The 13971-nt window shown below is 37.0% G+C and overlaps 1 protein-coding gene across 7 annotated transcripts in view; it reads right to left on the bottom strand.

Moving 5' to 3' along the window:
* The window catches only part of FAT1 (FAT atypical cadherin 1), a 108174-nt gene that overhangs the window by 88618 nt on the left and 5585 nt on the right, over positions 1–13971 (bottom strand). For all 7 annotated transcript variants that reach the window (XR_008973627.1, XM_057420396.1, XM_057420397.1 and 4 more), the window contains exon 2: positions 7703–10991. Coding sequence is in view for 6 of the 7 variants with exons in the window: in XM_057420396.1 (XP_057276379.1) it covers positions 7703–10991 (3289 nt within the window). In the remaining variant the exon portion in view is untranslated. The remainder of the gene's footprint in view (positions 1–7702; positions 10992–13971) is intronic.

Raw genomic sequence — 13971 nt, 5'->3', positions numbered from 1 at the left:
GAAGAGTTAAAATGGGTAGATCTTGTCTCCCAGTCACATTAAGTTGTTCTCATGCTGCTCATCTTTCTCAGTCTAATACCAAAATCACAGAATGCCCAGGAACTGGAAAAACACTGAACATACATCAGCATTGAAGCATTTTTCCAGAGTAGTTAACTATCAAATTCCTCTTTGCTTGTTGCCCGCTCTTTTTTCCTAATGCTGTATTATTTTTACTATGTTCTCCTCACAGAGGCAACTAAGGGAATGACTATTTCTGCATCTCTGACCTAAACTATTTCCTGTTCCCAGAACAAGAACAGCTGTATTTTTTATTACTATTTAGCAGAGATAAACTAGTACTTCTTAAGCAGAAATGTTTCCAGCATTTCTCAAAACCAACAACAAAAAAAAGCCCTCAACATACACTTTTATCCTGATATGGACACACACACAAAATGCATCTCAATCTCAGAAAGTATTACCTGAATTATTTTAACAGCTTTAATTACTGTGCTGAAACACATAGAAGATGTTTGCCTTTGTATTACTTTCCAAAGAAATTATGAGTTTAATAGTTTGTGTCTGAATTCCAGGTTTTGACCTGGAATCCTGTTCCAGATGTCAGTATAGCAACTGACAGGCCAGAATCCAAGAATAATCTGCCTAAAGTTCTTTAAGCAAAAATTCCTCTCTGCTCACCACTGTTTCATTCAAATCTCCAGCATATATATTAGAATCAGGTTTTAGTTCTCTTTAACTGCTAATTGAAGAGCTGAGCAGCCCTTCCTTTAAAAGATTAACCTTCCAAATTAACATTCACAGGTGTACGACCCCAACTCCAACTTCGAGTTTACAGAACCTAGTAAATGTTCTAAAAGGAAGGTTTTGGGGGTTTTGGTTGTTTTGGGAAATCGTCTTTGGTTTTCATAAACCACATCAGAATAACATTAAAAATTCTTACCCTATTGAATATTTATACCTCAGCCAGTGAAGAAAGTTACCTGCTATATGGGCAAATAATTAACTTCAGTGCAATGTAATGTGGCAGTACAGAATTCAGTGTAGGGTGAAAAAAAACTTGCCTGAAAAGCTAATTAGATACCTAGGAAATTAGTCTGTGTTCTGAGCTTCACTTGTGTTTGTACCCAAACTAACTAGGATAAAAATTTGTGGTACAAAAAGCAAACAGTTACTATTATACAGAATATTGAGCACCTCCTAATCCAGCTCGCTTTTCAAAAGTATGGTAAGAACCACTGTGATTTGCAAGAAGAAAACACTATGAGAAGACCCTCATAGGAGAGGGTCAGCCTTTCCATTTATTCCTCATTTTTAACTGATACACTTGGAATTTCAAGACCTATGTGCCAATGAGACTTTATCTGTGGACAGAAGTTAAGCAGGAAATGTCATTGTTACAACTTCTGCAAATAAACTTTGACTAAATCTTAGATCATCTCCTCTTCATAGCCTATCATAGCAAACCCACCAGGAATATTCTTTCCCGACTATCAACATCACCTAATCAATAACAATTTTAATGTTTAACAACTTTTTTACAGAAATATTTGCTCAACATTTTTTTATGTTGACAGTTTTCAGCAACCTATAACCTATCTGACAGTTCTGCAAGAACTCGGAATAAACACAGTACAGTCACCATATGGCTTTGACAGCAGCTTGCTTGGAAGATATATAGTAAAAAAACTTGTTATTATTAGTAACTTGGAGGGGAGTGGCCTAGTGGTTTTATTTGGCTGGTTTTGTTTGGTTGGTTGTTTTCTTCTTAATTTAAACTGAGGGAAAGTAAATTATTGTATATTCTGGTGTTTATATTCATGACTTTATACAAAAGGGGTAAAAAACTAAAGTGCATGGAAGCGTTCACTGAAGAGTGTAAAGGAAGTCCCATATTTGTAAGGCTGCTTAAGTACTATTAACTTAAAAGCAAATCATACTAGTCTCATTTTTGATTAAAAAATGCCTATCCTACCTTCAAGAGGTTTATGGCTGTATCAGTACAGCAGACAGAAAATATTCCCAGGTACTGGAACTTCATTCTCTACATTGCTTTTGGCTTGTGCCAGCCAGCACTCTTCCAAAGAGCACTAGGGCACAGTTCAGAGTGGAAATGCAGCAGACAGCATTCCCAACAGACAATCTGGGTGCAGCCCAGGTACCTAAAGGTATAAGAGTTATTAGGATAGATGCAGGCCAGCTGGCAGACAGCACTGCTGGCTTAACAGCTATCTAATAGGTACTTAAGTGTTCTGCTCCACTGATGATCTTTCTTTGATCTTTGCTAATGCCTGTCTTATATGAAGACTCAGCAACAGTGAGTAGTGGCATGGTCTGAAAAGCTAAAAAGCCAAAGATCACTGAAGAAACAGAATCTGAAGCAACCCCCTTACACATAACTGTTAACCATATCCTGCATTTTAATTAATGCAATTATAAGAACACTACAAAGAAATGTTAACATGCTTATTATACATTAGCAATGCTCTGTACCTTTTAAAAGTTTAATTCAGTACTTTGCTTTATGTAGTTAAAATCCTATTAATTCTACTTAATGAATTACTGTCTTCCCAGCTGGAAATGGTTCTGGTTAACACAAAAATAGTGTCTCTTAGGCATTAAGCTTTATTGATATTTTACACACACAGACAGCGCAACAAAATTAATTTTCTTACACAGGACCCTATTTTTTTTTGTTTGGGATTTTTTTTTTTTCACTTGCTCTTTTAACATTCTTTACCAAAACAAATTATTTTTCTTTACCATGGTAGCATGACTTACACTTGACTATTACATCGTTCCAAGGGAAGACTACACAATAAAGATAAATCCAAAAAAGGTTACAAACCACAAGTGTCTCAAAAATTCCTCAAATAGAAAATAACTAGAGACTGGGCAAGTATTAGAAGGAAGTATCATGTGTCTGCTCTGGTCTTATTCTGCCTTACTCTACTGGAGACACTATATCAGACTAGACAGATCTTCGTTCTAATAAAGCAGTCATATCTTTTTAAGTCAGCAAATTAGTTTAATCAGTTTAAACTTTGTTGTTACTGTTAGAACAGAATTACTGTTATTTTGTAACATTCATGGCTTAACAACTTAACTGCAGGTTACTGAAGGAACAGTTAAGAATCCTGGTAACAACTATATTACTAGATTAAACATGAGTAATAAGGGTATCATGCATGAAGTTCAATACTGTCACATCATCCTTACATCATTCTGGAACTAGATTATGTGCTAGGAAATATCCTTAACTGTAGAAGTTTAGAAAAACACCCGCTGGTAGCCTTGCAAGTTGAACTAGTTGGGACGTTTCTGATAACAATGTGTTTGTAAAATTCAGTGTTTATTAAAATAGTTCAAACAAATTGCCATCATTGGAAACCTTACTGCGTAGGGCCTACATGTAAAACCCTGTTATCTGGATGTGCAAGGGTTGCAAATCCAACCACCCTAGTACACAACCGGATAGACACAACAACACATCATGGAATTCATGACTCTTGAAACTACCTTTGTTTCTGAACATCAGCTTCCAGGATGGGGTCCCACTTTCTATAAGCACTGCAATGAGAGCCTTCTTTGTCTAAATGACACATGGCATCTACACTCCCAAAGTCTACTGGCTCCCTCAGCTACAGAAACCATGAGTCCTAGAAAGAAAATAAAAGATGAAACCCTCGAAATAAGATAAAAAAACAGCTCTCTGTAATAAGCTAGAAGCCCTGATAATCTCAAGGAAAGGAGCAGTCTGCTTGTCAAAACTTCTTTGGAGAAGGCCAGATATGAGCAAATTCAGTAACAGTTCTTTTTACAGCTGAAAAACAGTGTGTATATTTGCTCACCACATGCTGTTTCTCCCATGACAGCATCACTTCCACCAAGTGGGTGACACTGAATGGCCCTGTTCACCTATACAACTGGAAGCAGCAATGGGAGTTTTTTCTGATCCATTTTCATATACAGCTTCCACCTTTTATTTCACTTTTTGAGGAGGTGTGTAAATACTTAATGGAAATGTTCTATCCTTATTTTTTACAACCAAAAAGTAAACAGGAATACATTCTCTTTTCCTTCTTTATCAGCAGGCAAGCAGGGAAAGAGGTTTACCTTGGTCCCACATAGCTTCTCCTTTAGGTTCTCCTCCAGCAATTGCTTCTATCATTCTTTAGAGCCTTCCCAAATGGCAGTAGAAGCATAGTATTGACATGTTTTATCTCACTTTCATTGCTCAGTGTTAACAGGATTTAGATGGTGTGGGGTTTTTGTGGCACACTGGGATCTGTATCAGCACAATACATTATATTATTAATACATCCCAATCTGCTCAACTCCTTATCAAATTCTTTAGGAAAATATTTTACAGCTGCTTTAGTAGGCAATTTATATAGCCAGCTGATCTTCTCAATTTGTAGACTTCAGTCTAGCTCATACACAAAAAGCTATCTTAAATTCCTTCTCCTGAACACACATACCTAAAGGATAAACAAATTGGTTTGTTGTATAAATTCACTGCACAGAAATCTTGTTTTAACATTTTTCCGCTCATACTCCATTTATTATGTAATTTTATTATCTCCGTACAGTAACAGCCACAATGCACTATTATACTTCTGAATCTTTATATACTGAGTGATGATCTCTGATCTCCGTCCTTTACCTTTTTGGCTTCCAGCTAACAACTTATGAGCTGGGGATAGCATGTGGCTAAACCTCAAAATAATCTCATTAATACCATTTATTTTCTTTAGTCATACTTTTGGTCTTTATAACTTTCTGGCAAATAAGTTTAATGACTTGATTACACTTCATACGAAAAATATTTCCTTTAAAATCAGATATCTGTTAACTGTGTATGTCCTATTTCTTGCATAGCAAAAAAATCAGACAGTGATATGAGGAAGGTACAGCAGTACCTACAAGAAGCTATCACAATTTGAAAGACTTCTATCATCTTGCGCTCCTCCTCTGCTGTGACTGACTACCAAATTCACCTCTATGTATTTTTTTCCTATGTCTTCTTAAAAAACACCAGAGCAATCAGGCAAGAAAGTAATCAAAGCAACTCCTGAGTTTGGGAGTATGGGTGCTTTAGGGCTTCATGTTCATAGATTTACTTCTAACAGTTGGAAAGGACTGCAGAAAACAGAACCTATGAAAACTAGCTGACCTAAACCAAAGGTAAGTCTCAGAAAAAAAGTACTCGAGAGTTAGTGGCAAAGATGCATTAAATGCTCTTGTGAAAATTCCATAATTACAGGTACAAATATCAAACACTAATAAAATTTCCTACCATTTGAAATGCAAAATTAAAGTAACATGGGAAAAATAACTTGAAAGCCAGCAAAAAATCCATGCATGGAAGTAGCTATTTGATGCTTCTATCATTAATCATCTAGTCTTTCTGCAGATGTGATTGTTGTCCTTGATTCCTAATAAGGCAGGCAGAAAAGGATTCCTCTTAGCCACCGAATAGTTAAGCGTTGACTCCAAGTAACCTCCTAAATCCAGTTCATCTATCTTTGAACTGAAAGTATAGTATGATGCTTTCAAAGCCAGCAGGGAGATACATGTACATCAAGAGTAAAGTCAGAAGAGCTCTTTATCAAGCTCTTCCACAAATTCTTGGCTAATTAAAAGACTCCTCCCTGTGTTAAAGCTAGTCCATTTTGAAAAACCTTCAAATACAGACACCACAGTATACAGGGTGCCATCTGTAACAATTCTAATGGGTTCCAGGGGGAAAGGGGGGGGGGGGGGGGGGGGGAGGAAGAGTCAAGACAAAATTTCAGCTATATTGTCAAGCTTGTAGATACTCCATGTTCTTTCCCTGTTCCTTTAGATCAACATTTGACAGAAAAACACCCCACCTACCAAACACATAAACACATCCTTCTGCAAGCCAGGGTCTTAAGTGGAATTTGTTCACTAAGATTAAAAAGTAAAACCACTCTCCCCTGATCAAGTCCCTCTACTTTCATCCCTTAAGAACTGCCAACACTACACACCAGATATGAATACAGACCATGCCTTTCCCCAACTTGAAAATACAGAGCCACTGTCCTAGCCCAGATTATTAAACTGGTTTTGCCCCAATTTTGTAAACCTGACAGTTAAAAGGAACTTAAACTCACACCAGTTCTTCAGTAAAGCAAACCAGCCTTGTGCCAAAAGAATGAAGAGCCAAAACATGCAGAGAGCTAACTCTGCCACAATGGTAACATCACAAAAATACATGTACCTGCCCACATCCACACAAACAGGTACACGTGTATACACTGATGTCAAAATAAAAATACTGCTTCACTTTTTTCCATTCTCATTACTGTTATCTATCATTTGGACAATAAATCGCAAACTCATTCTGTAATACAACTAGACACTATATATATGTACAATTATGCACAGTAAACGTACTTATGTGAAAAGAAAGGCATAACAACACATGAATAGTCTCATACATACCAAAAACCTAAAAGTGAAACTACCAAGTCTTGAAGAGTACGTAATTCTCCATTTTTAGAAAGTGTGTTCCACAGTCTTAACTCTGTGCTTTGTTAAAAGCAAAGCTAAGAGAAGCAATGATACATTTCAAGGTCTAGATTTGGTTCCTTAGCCACAAACTACATAATTTAACAACTGACATTCTAGAAGAAAAAATACTGCCAGTAACACTTTGTTCACTTAAACCTTAAAGAGTAAAGTGATTTTGTGAGACTGTAATTGCCCACATCCACAATTGTGAGAAGCACACAGAACACATAGGATGGCTACTGAATTAGTCAGACATGATTGACATTTTTTCTATTCTCAGTTTCAAGGTTATTTTTCTGTAAGACAATCAATGTGTCATAATTTACCTACATGCAACCCACAGACAGATTTTCCACAAGATTCCTCAATTTATTTTAAGACACTTACGTAGCAGCACAGTATTAACGCTCTATCAGAGACATACATAAATGAGTAGCGACACAGATACCCATCCAAAGTGTTAGAAGTCAGCACTAGAATTTTATTGAAACCATAACTGTGCTACTTTTGAATACATGACACTGGAATAATTCTCACAGTTGCTTGTCAATTTATGCATTATTAATGAAATATGTCAGCAGTTCAATATACTTCATTTATATGAGCTTTTTCTAAAGGTTGCATTTATGCTTTACCAGAGGTCTTTTCATGAAGGAGGCACCACTTACTACCTCACTGATGGGCAACTACAACAACTCTGAAAGATAACTACCAAACCCAACACGTATGGCAGTACCACACTCATGCATATCTCCTGCAAATAAAGCAAGAGAAGTCACTTAAGATTAAAAAGCATGAAAATCCCTTCAGAAAGCAGTTTGTTGCTTTAGCCTCAGTGCCCCAAAGGCAACAGTTTTCACATAAGGCAGACCTTCATTTTATATCAACAGTATTCTTATTTTTGACAGGTGGCATATATTTTAAAATCTAAGAATGGTTTTAGGTAGGCTGGATAGAAATGAGGACAACAGAGGAAAACTACTTATCAAACATATACATATAATATTTCACTAAACTGGTAGACAAAACTATACACTTTATTGGTGAAGTCTTTCTGTCCTAACAAGAACATCCATGTCAACTGTGACAATGCTGCTTCTCTCATCTTTCTGCTGGCTTGTGATTTGATTTAGAATATAAAAACAACAAAAAGCCACCTTACCTTTTTCTTCATCTATTCGAAAAACTCCTATACCAGATCCATCTCTGATGGAATATCTAATCTCCCCATCTCGTCCTGCATCTTCATCATAAGCAGATACTGTCATTACTGAGGAGCCAACAGGGGCATCTTCTTTTATAAAGCCTTTATCTGCAAATATAGAGAACCGTGGAGTGTGCAAGTTTTCATTCACATCAACTATCTCGACCTCAATGTAACACGTAGAAGACAATGAAATGGGTTTTCCTTTGTCCTTTGCCCGCACAGTCAAGTTATAAAATTGTTTCTTTTCATAATCCAGTCTTTCTACAATACGTATTGCTCCACTTAGCTTGTCAACATCAAAGGTGCCATCTCCACTGTCCAAAAGACTGTATCGTATTTGACTTGACTGGCCTAAATCAGGATCATAGGCTTCTAGCCATGTAATAACAGTTCCCTCAGGAAGATCTTCTCGAATTCTCACATGATAATTTGAAGGAATAAACTTAGGAGGATTGTCATTAACATCTTCTACAGACACTTTCAAGATAACTGTTGAAAATAATTGAGGTTCTTCGGTAGGTTGGTCCCTAGCCTCTATTTTCAAAAAATAGACATGCTGTTCTTCACGATCCAAAATCCCTACAACTTTCACAATTCCTGTCACAGCATTAATAGTAAACTTGTCTGTATCTGTAAGAAGAGAATATTTCACTTCTCCATTAACCCCCAAATCTTTATCAGTAGCTTCAATTTGAATTATTTCACTGTTTGGCTCTTGGTTTTCACTCACTTCAATAAAATAGCTGTCCTGCAGGAATTCCGGTGGGTTGTCATTAGCATCCAAAATTTTTATATCTAAAAGGTGCCATGCAGACTTCTGTGGTATTCCAAGATCATAGACAGTAATATTTAGAGTATATTTATCTTTTACTTCTCGGTCAAGGGGGGATAAAATTTTCAGCACTCCTCTTTCCATATCAACAATAAAACTACTATCTTCATTACCTCCAGAAATAACATACACTAGCTTTCCATTGAAGCCAGTATCAAGATCAGTAGCATTCATAAGCATTATGCTGGAACCCACAGGTTGGTCTTCTCTTATCTCAATGCTAGTGGGGAGAGTACTTTTAAATTGAGGTGCATGAAGATTCACAGAGTGAGTGTCAAAGAAAACATCCTCAACTTCTCCACGACTGTGCAATTTATTTGCTTGTAAGAGTTTCTCTGCAAGCATTTTGGCAACACCAGTTTCTTCACATTGCAAGTTGACAGGTTTGCGAGTAGTAGCTACAGTTATGTTGATATACAAAGGTTTTGCAAAGTTTTCTCCATCTGTGGCTGTAATTCTCAAACTGTGAAAAGATATTTTAGCACCCAGGCCATCTATTAATGACTGTTTGAGTGAAAGTACTCCAGAATTTGGATTTAGGCTAAATAAATCCAGTTCATTTCCAGATTCAATTTGGTATCTCACCAACTGGAGCTCATCAGCATCAATAGCAGATACAGTTGTTATTTGCTCTCCAACACCAAGATCCCTGGGGATTGTTCCCTCACAATTTATTTTCTCAAATAGAGGTATATTGTCATTCAGGTTATTTAAAATAACAGTAACAGGAACTTCGACTTCTCGACGATATGGTACACCCCAATCGGAAGCTCGAATCCTCAAATTGTAAACCCTTGGCATCAATTCATAATCCAAGTCTTCTGAGGTACTAATAACCCCACTGAAATGGTTCATCACAAATGGCAAAGGATTTAGGTTTGCAATGCTGTAGGTCACATAACCATTTTCCCCTTCATCAGGGTCTTTTGCACTGACTCTCATGACACTTGTACCTACTGGCACATTCTCGTCGAAAGAAGCTTTATAGGATGTCTGAGTAAAGTCAGGAGGATTGCTGTTCATGCCTAGTATCTTAATTAATACTTTTGCAGACGCTCTTCTGTCACTTGTTGCAACTTCAAGTTCAAAATGGGATGCATATTGTGCTTTTATGGGTTCTGAAGTGGTAATAAGACCAGTGTGAGCATTTAAATTGAATTTTATTTTGCCCGGTGTATTTTTAAAAATATATGTTAAGTGTGGGTAACTAGGCAGAGCTTTCACCATTATCACAGGTGTATTTGGAGGGGCAAATTCACTTATTTCAGCTCTGTATATCTCTTTTTCAAATCTGACAGGACCAGACTTGAACTGTGGTGATGTTACGTGAACAACTTTTACAGAAGAAAACTGCGGGGGATTTCCTTTATCTTTAGCTTGAAGGGTAAGGTTGTATCCAAAAGGGTGGCTCTCCCAGTCGATGTGACCAATAGCTTTTATTCTGTATTCTTTACCTCCTGGAACAGACCTCACTGTTTTGAACTGTTGAAGTGGATCACCCGCAACAATACTTAATGATGCTATTTCCCCATTAGAACCCTGATCATTGTCCTCTATAGTTACAATTGCGTAAGTTGGGTTTTTGTCCGATTCCGATGGAGTTAACGTAACAGCTGTGATAATGGGGGCATATTCATTTGCTTGCTCTACATAAACAGTGAGTTTTGCCATACTACTTATGCCACTGCTACCATACAGCTTCAGCCCACGGTCCACTGCAAGAATTTCCATCTCATAATGCTTAGTGTCTAAGTAGTCAAGTCTACCAGTTAGAACTACCACTCCACTAGTTGGATGTATAGCAAACAAATCTGTTCTTTCTTTAAAGCTATAGTAAAACTCTCCATTTGTTCCTATATCTGCATCTGTTGCACTGACTCTTGCAATACTGGTCCTTACTGCTGTGTTTTCAGGCAAAGAAACACTGTAAGATGTTGGAGAAAACAAAGGGCGCAAGTCATTTGTATCCAGTACCTGTATCCTGACCTTCGTGCGTGTTTCAACATTTGTGTTTTTTTCAACTGCCTTAACAGTCAGCGTGTAATGGTCTTTTACCTCTCTGTTAAGGATAGCTGTGTTTCCTCCCTTGGTCCGTATTCTCAAAAAGCAAAAGTTGCCAAGAACGTATTCTTCAGCTTTGAACAAGTTCTCACTGTCACCAGAAATAATTTTGTATCTTAGGTCCCATAATGGATTTGTAATGTAAATGCCCATTTTCTCCGGATGCCCAACATAAGTCTTGGCTGCAGAATTCTCATACACAGTGGCATTGTACTCTACTTGTGTAAACTGCATTGGTGAAGCATGACGTAGCCTTTGATTTCCTTCACAGTTTCCAAAATGCTGCACCAGCAGCATCAGCAGCAACAGCATAGTCAAGTATCTTCCCATGGCAGCAATTACAAAGAAACCCTGCAACAAGACAGAAACGTGTCAAGACTTTTATGACCGTTCAAATATTCTCAAATAACCCTGATGTTTAGAATTCATGTTGAAAGAAAACTACAAGTTACACCTCTAGGTTATATCCATTTTTGCACAAAGTTTCAACACGATTTACAGTAAAAGCAGATAAAATTCCCAGAAAATGTGAAGAATTCACAAGACCAAAAGTCTAGGAGCTACTACCATGACCAAAGGAGAATATACAAAGTTAACTTCAAATTAACAATTCCCAAGTAACATATTCGAATATGCCAGTGCTGTCTGCTATAAGCAAGCAAACTAGATCTGAACTTATCTGGAGCAGTGAAAGTTCACCCCAGCCTTCTACTTCCTATGTGACATTGTCTTCTGATAAAAATTCTTCTCCCTTGTTTCACTTATACTGTAAAATGACTGATATCAAATAATGTGGAAGTAAACTGTAGAGGTTTGTTTCAAATTACAATAAACTTTTAAAAGCATCCTATGAGCACCTGTTCTAATAATTATAAAAATCATAAACAAAGACTAATTCTGTATGTATTGTACCCTCTCCAAATGAGTACCCTTAAAAGAATAATGCATATCACAAAAAAAAATTTATATCAAACATCATTAATTTATGAAACCAATAAAAAATCAGTTATATTTCTTTTATTTCCCTCTCAGAACAGATCTGAAACAAATTAGCATCAAGAGCTATGAGAACAGGGATCCATCAAATTAACTGGAGGAACTATTAAGATGTTTCTCAAACACTCCTGAAATGACAGGGTAGGAGCCTGGAACATCAAGACAGACACAAAACACACCCTCACTGGCTTTCCCATTTGAAAAAGTCAGTATGTCATTTCCAGTGCCTAAATCCAGACAAGACTGCAGTAGGAAGAAAGGCAGAAACTTCACGAACAAGACCTTTGGGACCACCTTCCTCATCTGAGTTTATAGTAAACAGTCTTTACTCCCCAAAATCTCACAGGACAACAAACTGAGGCTTCAGAATGCTTCCTTAATAAGACCAAGCTTTCAACAAAATCTTAGTGGAAAAGTTTCTTTCTTTCCAACAAGCAGAAAGATATCTAGCTTTGACTTGACTGCTTCAATTAAGTACTGTCCGTTCTTTCCTTCCAGTTTTCCCTGTTTATCCTAAATATTTTTCCCTCTCCTTTAGCATCTTTTTCCTGGCCAGTCCGTTACACAGCTCATACTAATTCCTAACTGCACTCTTCTCTAATTCTTCCTGACTTTTTCTCCCACATTTTAGCCCTAGTCTGTACTCACTCTTTGGCTATCAGCATCTCCTCAGTGTCTGTCCTCACACTAGTTCTGTTCATCAAAACTCAGAAGGTATCACATTATGAGGTCTCCTTCTTCCACTCACATTTTCTCTTATAGTTATTTTTTCTGCCCTAATTCCTATCAACTCAGGTAGATACATGAAAGATTGCACTGCCTGAAATTCCATGCTTCTGCCCACTACAAAGCATTAGAGCAAATTAATCTACTCTGTCAACAGTTTACTCCAAAAAAACTCAGAAGAAGGAATTCAGTCACAGGCATTAGTAAGTAAATAATTGTAAGAAGAATTTAAGACTCATGAGCACATAAGCTACAGGAATACTGAAAAGCAGTAATGAAAACTTAGCTAGTACACTTTTGGAAGGAAAAAAAAAAAAAGCAAGCATGTATGCCTTCCAAATCTAGCAATGAAGCTACACGATTAAAGCTATAACCACAGCAAACAATAAAAATGAACAAGCAAACAATGAAAAGTGTATGAGCTTTTAAAAGTAAGTCACTAGCTGGAACCACAGCTGACAAGGTTTTAATGCTGAATGAAGGAAAGGCTGGTAAGGCAAACCAGTTTGAGGTTGGAACAGCTGCCATTTCAATGAGTCAACAGTATCATTCCTTCCCTATGTACTCTTCTTCCCAGGCTATGATTTGTCCTGGGAATAAGCAGACACATGGGTCTCCAGGGCTTCAACCCCCTAACATACTGCCAAGTAAATGAACATTTTCATTAAAAACGAAAAACACAACCAAAAAAACAAACCCACAAAACACAACGAACCACCAAACAACAAACCAAACAAGCCTTGCCCCCAGCAAAACAAAACAAAAAACACAGCAAAAAAAAAAAAAACCTAAACCTATAATAGATATCAATACTTCCAAAACTCCAAACAATTTCAGATGCCATTAGACTGTCATAAAAGTCACATTAAGAAATTATTGCATCTTTTTAAAATTATTCAATAGAAACAGGTTCTTTTATTCCATCGTGCTGGAATTTTGAAAGCTATTAAAAAAAAAAAACAACCAAAAACCTACTTAATGATCAGATATAATACTTATCTCATCAGATCTTTTCCTCTTTTCCCCCTCAGTTATACTAGAACTATTCATTTTTTTTCTTTTTTACTTATGCTGAAGTCCAAAACCCAGTTCCAGCTCTGATTTATGGCACCACATAACTCACTGTCTACACTTACCTTAGGCAACAGGCTGTCTGAGATAGTCTATTACATAAAACACTGTACCTCACCATATCTTTTATCATCTGCTCCTCAGGCCTGTTAGACACAATGCACACCATACTATGAGGCATTAGACTGTGTTAAGATATCCAAACTTCTCATTAAAATTCAAAGTTGGACACAGGTAGGTTTTGCTATTACTGTAAATATTTTTCTGTGCCATAATACCTTAAGCACTTTTTGCTGCTCTTGTGTAATTACTTCATGTGGAGCCTGCTCAGAACTGGCAATGGGCAGCCTATTACACATGCTGATGCAACTGCCAGTAAGAGAACCAAGCAGCAACTTCTAAGGTTTGCTGAATCACAGTCAAGAGTTTAAGAGTTAACCATGTTAGACAAAAGCAAGTTAGTAATTTCACAGAATCATAGAATAGTTAGGGTTGGAAAGGATCTTCAGATCATCTAATTCCATCCCCCCTGCCATGG

This window comes from Pezoporus wallicus, unplaced genomic scaffold (genome assembly GCF_028554395.1).
Source record: "Pezoporus wallicus isolate ANWC-B61680 ecotype Strahan unplaced genomic scaffold, APGP_CSIRO_Pwel_v1 contig_5552, whole genome shotgun sequence".
Classification (NCBI taxonomy): Eukaryota; Metazoa; Chordata; class Aves; order Psittaciformes; family Psittacidae; genus Pezoporus; species Pezoporus wallicus.
The sequence above is the reverse complement of the archived record's forward strand: the minus strand, read 5'-3'. Positions and strand labels throughout refer to the sequence as shown.